The 16,124-nt window shown below is 31.2% G+C and overlaps 1 protein-coding gene across 6 annotated transcripts in view; it reads left to right on the forward strand.

The window, feature by feature from the left end:
• Positions 1-181: 181 nt before the first annotated feature.
• Positions 182-16,124, forward strand: part of LOC106669223 (heterogeneous nuclear ribonucleoprotein 27C) — a 33,747-nt gene continuing 17,804 nt past the window's right edge. Inside the window, exons 1-8 of one of the 6 annotated variants that reach the window (XM_024228071.1) lie at positions 182-350; positions 7,713-7,753; positions 7,823-7,989; positions 10,786-10,972; positions 13,683-13,765; positions 14,633-14,737; positions 14,931-15,057; positions 15,361-15,396. In XM_024228071.1, the coding sequence (XP_024083839.1) occupies positions 313-350; positions 7,713-7,753; positions 7,823-7,989; positions 10,786-10,972; positions 13,683-13,765; positions 14,633-14,737; positions 14,931-15,057; positions 15,361-15,396 (784 nt within the window). In that variant the 5' untranslated portion in view covers positions 182-312. The remainder of the gene's footprint in view (positions 351-7,712; positions 7,754-7,822; positions 7,990-10,785; positions 10,973-13,682; positions 13,766-14,632; positions 14,738-14,930; positions 15,058-15,360; positions 15,397-16,124) is intronic. The other 5 variants (XM_024228075.1, XM_024228074.1, XM_024228073.1 and 2 more) reach the window with 5 other exon arrangements.

A 16,124-nucleotide genomic window follows, 5' to 3' on the forward strand; every position in this document is an offset into this window, starting at 1 on the left:
CCCTTACGATATTGATAACGGCCCGATTGACTAGATTCGGTCGGGTTCGTTTCGGTCCATCCTCCTTATAACCCTAATCTTAAAGCGAGATTTATTCAAAAGTCCGTCTCGAGGAAAAGCGATTTTTTCCCGACGGAACGAGCCGTCGGACGAGGAGAAAAGCGGAAAATTCATTTTTAAGGGTATTTTAGCGCATGCCTGTTCTTACCTTCACATCGAACGAGTAACGGTAGCCATTTTGGTTCTTTGCTGTACACACGGATACAGAAAGACGCTTAGTGACCCGGCGCCTAATTGTTCAACATTTGTAAAATGCGCGTTAAAACCGAGATGGACGAGGACGAGCAAGGGTAAGCATTTTATTAACAATTACCAGGGAGGCGGAGGTGTCGGAAAAACCCCAATTTTACGGATCTCACCCTTTTTCCTATTTCCCTTTCGGCTTCAATCCAGTCCGTCAAGCCACTTTCCATTTAAGCCATATTGGAAATTAAATCGGGTTTTTTTCTCCGACGCCGCCGCCCCCGGCACGTTTCCACCGCATTTTTATCCAATTTACACCCTTTTCCAATTTAAATCGGCCGGTTTTCGATTTGTACGAGTTCGCCCCGTTCTTTTATTACGGAATTCGCACCCGGAGGGGAGTTGGCCGTTCGCAACTGGATCCCAGGATTTTCCCACGTGACCCGTCCCGTTTCCAGTTCGACCGGCCGTTTTCCGCCCCCGTATGGAAATCCGTCGAATCCAGTCAATTCCGTCACCAAGGAAATTTAACATTTATTTTATCGATCTCATCCCTAGAACTGTGAAAACTCGGAATTAAAACGATTCCCGAATAAATATTAAGCCTTTAAAGCTCGACCCAGCAATAAAAATATGTTTTCAGTATGACCGCCTGAAACGGCATTTTGACATATGCTGACCGCTTATACACATTTGTTGCTTGAACCCTTTCAACTTGACATATGGCTAGTCAAATTTTCAACAATCGTCTAATTTTAACATATTCCTGACTATTTCTATCCAAGGCTTGACCAAAATCCATTTAGACAAAAGTTATGAACGATTAAGAAAGAAAAAACCACTAATCTATAAAAATTCCACATCTGTTTCCACACGATTTTCTTCCCAAAACCTTTAGGGTTACAATTTTAAATAAATGATTAAAATGTTAATATTATATTTACAGGCTGCATTACAGCACTTGACATATGCTAGTTATTTCTTCAATTGTGAAGGGCTATCATAAAATAAAAATTTGATGGTGTTAGATGATGCAGTTTTAGTACAGGTTTGATGAAAAAGGTTCATAACATATAGCAACCAGTTTGGAGACTAGTAAAATTCTCTGAAAACAGACTTAGTTCAGTTTTTAAAATGTTTAACTGTACTTGGCAGCTGGTTATTCCTTCTGCTTTACTTTCCATCCATGATGGGCATATTGACCCTTATTTTGAATTAAAAATTTGGTGGTGTTAAAGGATGCAGTTTTCGTGCAGGTTTCATAAAAAAAGGTTCATAAAGTATAGCAACCAGTTTGGAGACTAGTAAAATTCTCTGAAAACAGACTTAGTTTAGTTTTTAAAATGTTTAACTGTACTTGGCATCTGGTTATTCCTTCTACTTTACTTATCATCCATGAAGGGCATATTGACCCTTTGAATTAAAAATTTGGCAATGTTAGATGCTGCAGTTTTAGAGATACTGATTTAGAATTAGATGATGCAGTTTGATGGAAAACTTAAAAAGTTTATCATTTACCTGTTTGGGGCTTAGTAAATACCTCTAGAAACCAATTTAGTTGTTCATGTTAAAATGATTGTACATGACATATGGTGGATATTTCATCGATTGTATTTTTCTGTGAAGGGCTATCCCCAATTAAATTTTTTGTGGTGTTGGATGGTGTAGTTGTAGTGTAGATTTGACAAAAAAGCTTAAAAATTTGATTGACCTGTGTGGAGATTAGCAAATTTTTCTAGAACCAGGGTTAGTTTTGGTTTTTAGAATGTTTATGAGTGTACTTGGTATATGGTGGTTATTTAATCAATCGTACTTCTAAATCTTGAATAGCATAATTAACCTTTTCTCAAATTAAAAATTTAGTGTGGTTAGATGATGCAGTTTTAGAGTAGATTGATGAAATTTTTCTCCAAACAGGGTTAGTTTTGGTTTTTAGATTATCAATGTACTTGACATTTGCTGGTTTTTTCATCAATCTTACTTTTCAATAGTGAAGTGCTATCGCAAATTAAAAGTTAAAATGATGTAGTTTAAGTGTACGCTTGACGAAAAAAGCTTCAAAAGGATAACATTTTGGAGATTAATAAATTTCTCTAGTACCAGGGTTAGTGTTTGGTTTTTAGAATGTTTATGAGAATATTTGGCATATGGTGTTTATTTCATCAATTGTACTTTTAAATCATGAGAGGCCACCTCGAATTAAAAATTTGGTGGTGTTAGATGATGTAGCTTTAAGAGCTTCAAAAATTATAAGTTGAGTTTTCATTGACCTGTTTGTAGTGCATTAAAATCCTCTAGAAACAGACTTAGTTTTGTTTTTCAAAAAGTTGATGAGTGTACTTGGCAAATGCTGGGTATTTCATCAATCTTACTTTTTAGTCATGAAGGACTAACTGAAATTAAAAATTTGGTGGTGTTAGATGATGTAGTTTTAGTGCAGGTTTGATTAAAAACCTTCAAAAGTTATAAGTTATTGACCTGTTTGGAGAGCATTAAAATCCTCTAAAAGTGTCACTCATACTTTTCAATCGTGAAGTGCTTTCTCGAATTGAAAATTTGGAGGTGATGTAGTTGTAGTGCAGGCTTGATGAAAAAGCTTCAAAAGGATAACTGTACCAATTTGGAGATTAGTAAACTTCTCTAGAGACAAGGTTAGTTTTGGTTTTTAGAATGGCATCTGGTTATTTCTTCTGTTTTATTTTTCATCTGTGAAAGGCATATTGATCCTTATAACAAATATAAAATTTGGCAAATATACTTTCAGTGTAAGTTGGACGAAAAAGCTTCAAAACTTAAAAATAAACCAGAATGGAACACGGTAAAATCTCTAGAGGGTTAGTTTTATAAAAATGGTCAAAATGTTTGTTAATATAGCATAAACTGCACAAAATTGAATAGGAATATTTGAAATTTATTCTTATTAATTCTTAATTTTAATTTAGAATTAACCGATATATTCGTATTAATTGGATAAACCAAAAATCCACTTGCCAGTGACCTCGATGACATTCTCACAATAATATTGCGAACTTCAGGTTCAAGATGATGTCTCTGCTGTTAAAGAGAATACAACTGGATTAAAATGGAGAAAAGACAAGAAAAGTGTTTGTTTTGTTTATAAAATGAGTAATTTTCATGTTTAATATTCTTAAGGAAATTCATTATTAAAAAAGAGGATTAACATTTTTTGTTTGTTTTTGGTTTGTATTTTCTACTTTGCTTTATACAACTAACAAGAATATTTCGGTAAATTTAATAATATACAATTATCCCTATTCATTTTTGTGCACTTTATATTGGGTACTTTTTCATCTATTATTTCTGCTGTGAAAAGTGTATTGCTTATCTTAAATTAAAAATTTGGTGGTGCTAGATGATTTAATTTTAGTGTAAGTTTGTTAAAAGTTTGAAAGTAAAAATAATAATGAACCAGTTTCAGACAAATAAATTTCACTAGGAACAGGGTTAATTTGATACAAATGGCCAAAATGTTGATGAAAGTATTGACATATGTTGGAATTTCTTCATCTAATATTTCTGATGTGAAGGGCCTATCACTACTCATCAACCCGAATTTACAGTTTATTGATACAAGATGATGAAATTTTAGGGCAAATCAAATGTTCCAAAAGTTGAAATAATAATCGATCAGTTTAGATATAAGCAAATCAGTAGAAAAGGGGTCAATTTTATGAAGATAGGACAAAATGTTTAAGAAAGTAACCTGACTTGTTGGGTATTTTTCATTATACTTTTTCTGTCGTGAAGGGCGATGCTCATTTACATGACTAAAAAAAAAGAATGGTGCTGCTAGACGATGTGATTGCAGTGCTGATTTGGCCAAAAAGCTTCAAAAGCAAAATTTATAGCTGAATATTTTTAAATTAAAAAATCGAAAGATAAGGCTAAAGAGGTAGATGATGAAGGAACACACTTACATTTTTCCCTTTTTCAAATTGTCCTTTCTGTTTGTTTTTAAAAAATTTTTTTAGTACAAACTTAATTTATTGAAGGCAGAAATCAATTATCTAGAAATAATTCATATGGTTACAAATATCTTGATACTATTTGACTAAACTCGAAGAAAGTGAGTTAATTCCACAGTCTACTTTTCAGTTGTGGTGAGCAAATTGGCAGTCAGCTTACATTTTTAAATGTGCTGAAGCTAGTCGAGCTTTGTTAGTGTCGATTTGTACAAAAAGCTTCAAAAATTGAAATTATAACTGCCCAGTTTGTAGACTTGTTAATTTCTGTACGAGCATTCAGGATTAGTTTTATGAAAATAGTTTTTTTAAGTACTAAGGGAGCTCAACCCCCTGCTCTCTTTGCTTGCTGACCTTCAGACTGCTTTGCTGCTGCTCGTGGTTTCGCCACTCCATTTTTTCATTGCCCTCTCATCCCTCACAAAAACCTAGTAGGCGACCCATGGGCAGGAGAGCAGTGCCCCCATTAGTTTTATACAATAGGTAAAAGAAGAGCAACTCCAAATAAATGAGCTCAAAAACTTACGTGCCTCTAGATTTTTATCAGGTTGGCTTAAAAAAAAAAGCCTCGAAAGCAAAATTTATAGCTAAATTTTTTTAAATTAAAAAAATCCAAAGATAAGGCTAAAGAGGTAAATGATGAAGGAACTTAGCATTTTTCCCTTTTTCAAATTGTCCTTTCTGTTGTATTGTAACTTTGCGAATTGTAATCTGTTTTTCCCAATTATTTTTTTATTCAATTGGTATTAAATAGCTGTTTAAGTACTGTGTAAAAAAAGAAAAAAATACAGTCCTTGTGGAAATTTGTTCACAATTTTAATCCAAACAAAAAACTCACAGCTCACTTCCGTATTAAAATAATTACTGAAAGCAATTGATTGCAAATTTCAAATTAGGTTTATTTTGTAGAAAAAAGTTACTCTTTCCAATTATGTATGAGATGGTTTCTTAAAGATTAAACTGAGAAAGTAGTGCGAAGTGAAAAGTTTTATTGAAATTTTGTTTATCCTCCCCCTATTTTTTCTCTTTCTAAACCATTAAAATCGTATAAAGGGGGGCGTTGGTGGCCACAATGGTTTAGGCGTTGACATGGCGCTCATCACTGTAAAAGGTACAGGTCCCGGGTTCGAATCCAGCAGTCCTGCTTCGAATCCTACATACTTACACTGCCGTTGCGAACCCTCGTTAAAAAAAATTATGATAATACAAAAATCGTATAGATCCTTCGTAAGAGTATATTGCTCACCATATTGATTTTAAAATTTGGTAATGCTAGAAAAAAGCTTCAGATGTTAAAATTTCAACCAGCCTTTGACATATGCTAGACAATTTCTACATTTGCAGTTCATTCGGGTTGGGTTTGCCATGGTACTAGCATAAATCCAGTTGAAATTTGGTCAAAATTTTTTAAAATTTAAGTTAGATCAAAAGCTTTAAAAAGCACAGTTTGACTTGTAAACTCAACTGGTTTTTGGTATTGGTAAGCTCAAATCTTAATAAAATCCAAACAGGTGCCAGGCATTTTGTCTTGAGGGATCGTTGCGCCCAATTTTAGGTATTCAAACATATATCCCAAATTAAAATGATAAATTTTAACATTCAGACATATTACCTTCAGGCAATAAATAAAAAAATCACAATGAACCTTCTGTTGGGTTTATCTACATGCCATTGGAGGGAAGGGCTCCAAGTACTACTTGAAAAGCAATACATTGTACAGATGTTTAAAAAACGTAACAATTAAAAAATATATTTAGAACGATGATTTTAACAGGACTAGATAAAAAGCATCTATATATTTTGTTTGATTTTTAAAAATCTAGTTTGAATCCATATTACTCGACAATTGTAAGTTTTGTGAAATTATCACGCTGTTTAGCCAAACTGTTCAACTTAGGGAAATAAAGAAAAGAAATTATTTTATTTACAAGGAATGTAGTGGTAAAACCTTCCGGATTTAATATTTTTAATAAATGAAGTAACTGCTAGTGAAGGTTTTCAATAAATTTATGCACTTAAATGATAATTTTAAATTTATATTCTCTCTTGAATTCTATATTTTTAATAAAAGGTTTGACCATTTTGCTACTTACAAATACGTTCAGGTATGAAAATCAGAATCAAATGAAAGAGATATATATTTTTAGCTTCATAAAATAAATCTTTCCACTATATACTTATAGAAAAGTAATTTATGCATGTGCCACTTAATTAATACATCTACTCCCTGAACCTATTAAATGGCTTTCCATATTAATTACTCTGCCCAGTTAAAATGGCCGTAATTGTAAGTCACGATTTGACCTGAAAATTAAGTTCATAAAAGTATTTGATGCTTACAGATATGATATAAAATAAGTAAATATAATAATTAAATGTAATAAATAGTGTTATATTTGAAAGGAATGAACAGCAAAATAAATGTTTATTTGTATTAATCTTTATGCAACACCTTTACTTTTTATATTATGAACTAAATGCAGGCTTTCAAACCAGTCTTATCGTGGTATTTTTCAAGTATGTTACAACTCTAGTTGCTCTCTAGTGTTCTTATTTTATCAATTTTTTTTCTTGTTTAATTAACATTATATATTCCATATTTACTTAATGGTCATAAGTGACCATATTAATTATTCCATTTAATTATTCATTTTATCTAAGGTTTTTGGTTGAGATAAAATATTAGTGTCATGGGCGGGATTCAAACCCACGACATTTGGGTTTAAATACGACTGAAAATATGGCAAAAAGAGGGAAAATTCAAACAGTTGTAGGTTGAGATGGGGAGTTGGTGTCCGGAAGGGATCGAAGTCACGATAGCTCAAGTGGCTAAAGCAGCCGAAGGTTGTGGGTTCAAATCCTGCTCATGACACTAATTTTTCATCTCAGCCAAAAAACCTTAGATAAAAAGACTAATTAATTGGGATTATATATTATTTTGATTGGGTATAAAAATCAATGTTTCTTCGATGTTTCTTCATGTAAACAAGAAAGTAGAAGATGAAAAATTCATTAGGTTATATTCTCTACATAATCTGTGATGGTTTTTTTTTAACTTGAAATTGGTAAAAATTACCTGAAAATTAGGATTCAATTTAGTTGAGATAAGCTTTTAAACCAGAAGGTTGTTGGAAGTTCATTGACCTCGAATCAAACAAAGTCCATTGGCTTTTACAAGCTTAAACGACCTATTTTTTTTTTTTTTTTTTTTTTTTTAATACCAATTCCTTTCTACATCACAAATCAAGTTAGAAGTAACTGTTTCAATGAATAAAAAAATGAAAATTAAATATATTAGTTTTGTGCCTGTTTGTATTGTAGAAAGGTTAATGACCAACCATGTGGTTAATGTCACTAGAAAAAAAATATACGTACTTCTGCATTAAATAAATTAATCTGCTCTGTCATAGTTTAAATTGTAGTTAATGTATTTAATTTTTTACCCTTATACGTGAGTAAATTAACCTATTATGTTTTGCTTTACAGAAAACTTTTTGTTGGCGGGCTTAGTTGGGAGACCAGCCAAGGTAATATAAACAAAATTAATAATAAATATATTTCCCCCTACTTAACGATGTTTTTGTTTCTGTCTGCAGAAAATCTTCAGAGATATTTCAGCCGCTATGGGGAGGTGATCGACTGCGTAGTTATGAAAAATAGTGAAAGCGGCAGGTCGAGGGGTTTTGGATTTGTCACCTTCTCCGACCCTGAAAACGTGCCGCTTGTCATCCAAAATGGCCCACACCAGCTGGATGGGCGTACGGTGAGTGCTAGGCAAAAATTGACTAAAAGGAAAAAATTGTTAACAATCGCAAACAAGAACTTTCGATTTTCTTGGCCTGTTGTTTGAAACTAAATTATTTTGTATTTAGTTGATATGCAAAATTAATTCATAACTTTGATATTATTTTAAATAAATATCCTCCCATCTCTTGAAAGATAGAGTTAAATTGCAAAATATATTTTTTTTTTATCTGTTTCAATAATCTTGATTCATTATACCATCCTACAAAGTATGTCATAACAATTTTTTGTTCATTGCTATCATTAAATGGTAGTAGACATTCGTGTATTTCTCCCAAAAACTTTTAAAAATAGCAGTGCAACCAGTGTTTAATTACCTGACTTTTAAAAAAGTTTTCTTGATCATTTGACTTTTCAGTACGAAAGGGTAAGAAAATTTGTTAAACAAAATGCTTGTGAATGTTGAAAGTATAAAGTGACAGGCCACTTTCTAATTTTGGAAATCCATTATTCTCATAATCCATTCTGAATGGGGTTAGCTCATGGTTTATGGTCTTACCTGAGCAATTAGCCCTTTTGAAAAGCTGCCATTTTAATCATGGCTAAGAACTTTCATCTTATGGTTTCCCCCGTAGGGTTTGAACTATTGGTTATTATTATTAGTGGTTATAATAAATAACCTAATTTATGCCTAATGAACATTTTTATTAATAAATGAATATTGTATGTTTTCGGGCAAAGATCCCTGAAAAGTTGGTGAACGTAAAGGAAAAAAGTACAAACTGTTTTTCAAATAACGATGACTGAATCCCACACCTACAGTCAATTATAAATTTTGTTTATAAAAAATAACAATATATTCTATTTTTTTTTTTACTGTATGCAAGATTGGACAACACAAAATCACCATTGATTGATTGTTTTATATACCGCCCATCAAAAAGAAAAAGAAGAAAAACTGGTTTTCGAAAAAAGGCCAACTTTGGAAATGCATATTTTCTCAGCCTTTTAACTCACAGATCTATTGGCTAGAAGATGAACAAGATTGCTATTTTAAATATTTTTGTACCTTTAGACTTTCATCAGTAAATTCAAAAATTCGGGAACACATTAATTTTTGCACTTTTTACAACTTCAAATTGAGCTTTGACGCCAGAAAATTGTCCTTTAGCAATCGATAGGAAATTTTAATAAGATTTCTATTGGTCACTTTCCACTTTGCCCAATTTCTGAACCGTTTTTGAGTTATTCGCGATTTTTGGGCAAAAAAAAGCACGAGTAGCAATTCACCCTGTATATCAATACATTGCGAATTATGAAAAATTTATAAAAAATATTTTAACAAACGGGCTTGGATAAACGGGTTTCCACTGTATTTACATATATTTTAATGAAAGTTCCTTTTATGAATTTTCCTTTATTTATGGAACATTTTGTAGTTTTATTATTTGCAACATTTCTCAAACAGGTTGTTCACAATATAATTCATTAGTTTTAAATGTTAATAATACACTGAGAGGGGAAAAAAAGTGGCCACTCTTAATATGTTAAATTATTTCTTAGACAATCCTCCATTGATTATTATTATGCGTTGGCATAGTGCCCACTGTAAGGTAAAAGGTAATTGTCCCAGGTTCGAATCCAGCGACCCTGCAATCAAACCTGGCATACTTACAAATGGGTAAAAAACAACAACACCCCATGGGTTATTATAACCTCTGCTGTTACAAACCCTTATTAAAAAAAAGAAAAAAAAATTTTTTTTTGAAGAGTACCTCTGTTGTTTTTTTGTAAAGCTTCTTTCTAACATTCCGGGTTTGATTTTTTTTAAGTTGAACCATTTTTAAGGTTCGAATTTGTTTGAGAGATGTTTCTAAGCGATACAGATTCGGTTAGAATCAGAATAGCTGGATTACGTGCAAGAAGACCATTGTTATAGAACTTCTCGGTTAAATTTAGAAGAAATCTCATCTGTTGGTGTTAGCAAGATTGGACTAAAATCTTGTATTCAGATGAGGCTTTGTTTTGTGGTCTTCTGATGGCCGAAAGAGGGTTCATAGAAGAACTGGAGAGCGATATATCCCTGAAACATTTTCACTCTGGAGAACCTGTGGAGGTGGTGGTGTTTTGGCCTGGGTAGGCATTTCTCTGGAAGATCGCACAAACTTGGTCTTCATTGGTTCTATAACAGTGGCACGATACATTGAAGATGTGTTATTAGAAGTTGACTAATAATCCACTATTTGGCGATGGTTTAATTTTTATGCATGACAGCTAGGATCATTTCTGACTACTTGGAATGTGCTTCAATTTAATTCTTGGAATGGCCAACATGTAGGCCTGACTTAAACCCTATCAAACAGCCTTGGGATGAGTTGTCAGAGAGAGTAAAACATATCCCAGTGATGTCAGAAAGTTTGCAGGAATTAAGAATTACGCTGTTGGAAGTGTATGAAAATATTCCACCAGCATTTCATTCAAACCGCATAAAATCATCGAATTCAAGTGTTGATTACCTGAAGAGGAGGCATTTCTTCTTATGGAATTGAATATTTTCTTCATTGTCAATAGCAACATTTTTAAAATTGTTGTTCTCAGTTTAATTTTTGGTTTAGCTTTATCTTAGTTTTCTTTAAAAATATCCAGTAAAAAAAATATAAATATTGAAATTACCAAAAAAACTAAGGATGGCCACTTTTTTAGCCTTTCAGTATATATAATTTCTGGCTTCAAATTAATTCTCAGTATTTTTCATTGACCATTTTAAAGGAGGCCATTTTTCTGTATTTTAATGTGTAATTTTTTTTAACTCCAGATTGACCCAAAACCTTGTAACCCAAGGACATTGCAGAAACCGAAGAGGAGCTCGAGTTATCCTAAAGTGTTTCTTGGTGGTCTCCCGAGCAATGTGACCGAAACTGATTTACGGACCTATTTTGCGCGTTTTGGGAAAGTAATGGAAGTTGTAATTATGTACGATCAAGAAAAAAAGAAATCTAGAGGTGAGTCCAGTTCATTTAATAAATTGGCTTAAAAGAACCGTTACAGCATTAATAATGGTTTTTATTGGAATATGAGTTCATTTGTGAATTTTGCTGAATGTGAATAAACAACATTTTTATAAGATTTTTCTAGAAGTAGGTAGTGTTTTTTTTAAATAAATTTTTCCCCTTGTTTTCTACATTTTTTTTGTCTAGGGCAACAATAGTTACTTAAAAATATTTTATAATTTAATTATAAATTTTTGTGTCATTTATATTTTAAATATTTTTAAGTTTTTACAACAAAAACCTAGTAATTTTTCTAGTGATGAAGTTAGGCAAAAATTATATTTAGATGTATTCTGTGAAATTTTAAGTAAGATAATTCCTAGTTATTAATTGTTAATGTGTTAAGCATATTTTAGTTAATCTTCTAAAATTGTAAAATTTATTGTAAAATTGTTTATGTCTGGTTTTAATTACTATTATTAATATTACTTCTCTACAATCCCATATTTTAAGCTTACAAGGCTGAAAAGTGTTTTTTAACTTTCACATTCAAGCAAAATCCATTTGTATTTGAAAAATAATTTTATTTTTGTAAAAAAAAAATTTTTGCTCTTTGAGGTAACATAAAATCCGGTAAAGGGTAGAGGTTTCAAAAAAAAATTCATAATTGAAATACAAATAATAATTTTTTTGTGTATATTATTTTAGGTTTTTTATCAATGTTTATTTTCACGGAAGCACTCACTGCTGCTGAATTTTCCATTATGTAACAATAATTACCACTTGTCGAAGATTAAATTATGATTTTAGTTTTTCACAGATAATAATTGTTTTCACTTTTTTTTTTCTTTTAAGTCGCATATTAGGGCATTTAACCTTTACAATAATTCGTACGTTTATTCCATTTGCTGAATATGTTACCTCTAGCCCAATTGTTCTTTTACTTATTTTGCTTATATTTTTTGGTCTTTTTTTTTTAAATCAAAACGATACAAATTTTCTTCCTTAAAAAAAAAATTAATAACTTTTTTTCTTGACTATGATTATTTTTAAAAATATAATTTAAAATAAAATATGTTTATTTTTTTATGATAGAATAAACATAGATATTAAGTTTAGATCTAAATTATTCTTGTGAATTTTTATGTATTAAGTTTAGTATCATCATTTAGATTTATATTTTATCATTATCATTATATTTTTAGCACATAATTTTCCTTTTCCGGCTAAAAGAGGTACATTCTTAAGCAATCTGTAAAATATCGTGAGGCCAATGGGTATCATTTCCCTATACATGTTGAAGTAATTAAAAAAACTAACGTTTTGGCAGGAATTTTTCTATGAAGAATGGTGATGTTTTTAAATCTGATGTACCTTTGCATCCTACTTATAGACATCTTTACAACTTCACCCAGACCTAAGCAGTCTGAGACATGATGAATATTTTCAGCTGGTCTTTACCATGCTCTATTCCCCATAAACCTTTCATTCTATCAAAGAACTTCATTATTATTCTTCTAAGTAAAAATATCTGAAATCCTCCTTCTTGACATTATTACCACATCTATATTTCTAAGAACTTTCCAATCGAAAGAGAATTATCAATCATAAAAGTTATTCTTTCCATGCCTCAAAAATCTCTGTACGTCCCTACATCATGTCCTATCAGTTTGATACAATTATTTGGGAAGTTCTTTATAAAATCTTCTTGAAACGAGTACATCCCTTCCTTGAAACTCCGTCATTCCATCCTGTCGTTTCTACCATTTCACCCCCTTGAGCGGAAGGAATACTGCTTGGGTGCTTTCCTAGACCTAGATGCAAGGCAGCTGTTACTTTGAGTGTAGCACACACCCTTGTTGGAGACTCAAAACCTCATCCTAAAATCCTGTCTGATCGTACTTTTAAGTACAAATCACAAAATGCCAGTATACACTAAATATACTCATACAAGGCACATATATATGCAAACTATCATTTGAGCAAACCCAGTAGTGGCCTTCAGAAACCTTCCGGGCCCATCTCCCCTGTTTAAAAGAAATTGTTCAATGGAGGATCGGACTCACTGTAATAAAATCCCAGAAAACCCAAAAAGCAAACAGCAATATTAATATAAAATTCTTATGAAATAGGCTGTAGTCTTTTAATCAACTTTTTACTTTTTCAAATTTTTTTGACCTTGAAACACACTGACAATATTATTTTTGCATTCCCACTCCAGTTATCAGTTGTTAAACTTATAGTTTTATCTGTTTTATGACTAATATAAAACTTCTATTAGTTATCACACTAGTGGATTGTTAATTTTTTTCTTTCCAAAATATCTTGTTTTGTTATTGTTGGAGAATGTGCCTCTAGTCTAAAAGAAAAAGGGATTAAATAAATATTTTGTGCTCAACAAAAATAAATATGATAAATCTAAACATTTGTAGTTATAAATTTTAAGTCAAAATTTTTAGTGTAATTGCACCAAATTAATTATTGTCTCTCCTTAATAAAAGAACAAGGTGACACATCACTCAAAAAAGGGCACTGATGGGACATTGTATTGGTTGAATGCCCATTGGAAAAAAAAAAAATTGAGGAAAAAACTTTTTGAACTTTTTTCATTTCAAAAATTTAACAAAAGTTTTGGGAATCTTGAGCAGCAGTGATGACGGCTGTGAAGCCCCTACCAACAACTCCATCAACCACACCACCACATTGCATTCTTTGTGTTTAGGGTTTGGGTTTTTATCATTTGAAGATGAAGATTCTGTGGAACGGTGCGTATCGGAGCATTTCGTCAACTTAAGTGGCAAACAGGTACTTAACAGCCACCTATCCAGTCTTTATTCTCATTATATTGCCGAACATAGGTTTCATTATCGATAAATATTTTTAACAAATTTACAATTTAATTTTTTTTTATTAACAACTTTCTTTATTAACCGTTATGTTTTACATTAACATGTTTCTTAGGTTAAAGTTTATACTTTATTTAACACAATTAACAATTGAAACCACTGTCGGTAATATTTAAATTACTAATCCAAATATTTTACTGTAAATTTTGAATCGATGTTTGATTTGAATTGAGTGATTTTAATTTAAAAAGTTTAAATGAAGCGTGTGACAATTGAAATCTTAGTATATCTTAAATAGTGTATTAAAATTAATATATCATAAGAATGTTTGTAAATTAAGAACTAGATTTTTAAGGTTTAGTTTCACTATTCCAAATTGTGTATTATTTATTAAAAATATAAGTTTTCAAAACTTAGATATATGTTTGTATATTTTTTAAGATTTTCCTATATCTTATGTTATCTTGTGATGTGTAATAAAAAGAATATTTTATTTAAAAGAAAAAATTAAAAAACTGTAGTTAAGATTTCAATATTTATGTGTTAACGATAAGTCAGAAGGCTTAAATATTTAATTGTGGTGTGTAAGTTAAACATTACTGTAATATCATGGTATATATATATTTTTTTTAGGGGAAAAATTATTCATATCTCTTATATTTAGTTAATAAGTCGTAACTTTAATTTACTTCATAATATACTACGAAGAATATACTAAGAGTTCAATGGTTAGAGAGATAAAATTAATATTCAAATGAAGAGACTTCCTTTTTGCCGAGGCGCAAAATTGGTAATACATATCTGTTGCTTTCTCTGTTAATTATAGGTTGAAATTAAGAAGGCAGAGCCAAGGGATGCCAATAAGATGAATGATAATGCTGGTGGTAGCTCCTGGGGTCCTCAGCAAGGGGGTCATATGTCCATGGGCGGTGTAAGTATTATTAAAAATTACTTTTAATAGTAATTTTGCTGCATTTCTGGAGAGTTTATTAATACAATAATGTTATATTTAAAACTTGAAAAAAAAATTCTAAGTTCTCATTTTGCTTGTATACCTTAAAATTAATAACAAAAAAAAAAATTATTAGGATTATATTAGGATTGTTGAAATAAATTTGTTTCAGGGCATGGGAATGGGGAATGCAGGAGGAGGAATGGGTGGTCCAATGAGCGGTATGGGACCAATGGCGCCTAACAACATGATGCAGAGCTATCAAGGTTGGGGATCGACTCCTCAGAGTGGTTACCCAGGTGAGAACCTCTCTTTTTTTGACAGAACAATTAAAAAAAAGAACACCCCGACTCAAACAATATTTTAAACGTTTACTCTTAAAAAATATATAAGACAAAAGTGTCAGAAAATATGTAAAAGGTTCATGCTAGAACCTGATAATTGAGAATATTTTTTAGCATCCCCTCGGTATAATTAGCCTCAATTTTGTGATCTAGTTTTCTATTTTCATTAATTTTGTTTAATTTTTGTTTTTCAATTATCTATTTTATTAAATATTTTGAGTGAATAGGGTTTCATTATTTTCTATGTTGTCATTTCAGGGCAATGGGGCCCTTCGAATCAGCCTCCCATGAATGGTAGGTCTGGCTTATGTGGATTTTTATTTTTTTTTTAATTTTGTTTTTGCATTACATTATTTGCATTTTTTATTGGAGTTGGCTTATTGTGTCTGTTTTTTTAAACTTATTATTATTTTTTTTTTTTTAGTTTACTTAGTGCATGATATGAATGTCCTTTCCTTCTAGTTTTAGATTTGGGAAATTGCAAATTCATCAGTATTAGATCGGTATAAGTAGTCTTTCAGTCTTTTAAGCCCTTAACAAAAATATAATTATATATTAATTTTGTTTTCACTTGGTACCAGTCATTCATATATGGCAAAAAATATATATTTAAAAAAAATGGTGTTAATTTTTGGAAGTGTCCATATTTTTATTTCTTATTACTTTATGCTAGTTATTCATTCCAAATGGTGTTCATTGTTTTGATATGCATGATTTGAACTTATTAACATGTGGTTTAATTGTCATGATGTAGAATTTTAAAATTAAAAAATTTAGTTTTTAATTCACTGATCTTCTGATCGAATTGAAAAAAGACCTGCATTGTGGGACGTGAAGTGGAGCGATTATTATATTTATTACAGCTCCTTCAAATCTGTCACAACCACCACATTCTTCACATTCCAGTGATTTAGAGGTGGTTTTACCATCAAGCAGTTCAGCATGATACAGAAGTTCTGGAGCTTGTTTAAACTTTTCGAAGGAGCTTTTAACTTCTCCGATGTATTTTTAAAAGTTGAAGC

Source organism: Cimex lectularius, unplaced genomic scaffold, assembly GCF_000648675.2.
Source record: "Cimex lectularius strain Harlan isolate CLEC.00 unplaced genomic scaffold, Clec_2.1 scaffold216, whole genome shotgun sequence".
NCBI lineage: Eukaryota > Metazoa > Arthropoda > Insecta > Hemiptera > Cimicidae > Cimex > Cimex lectularius.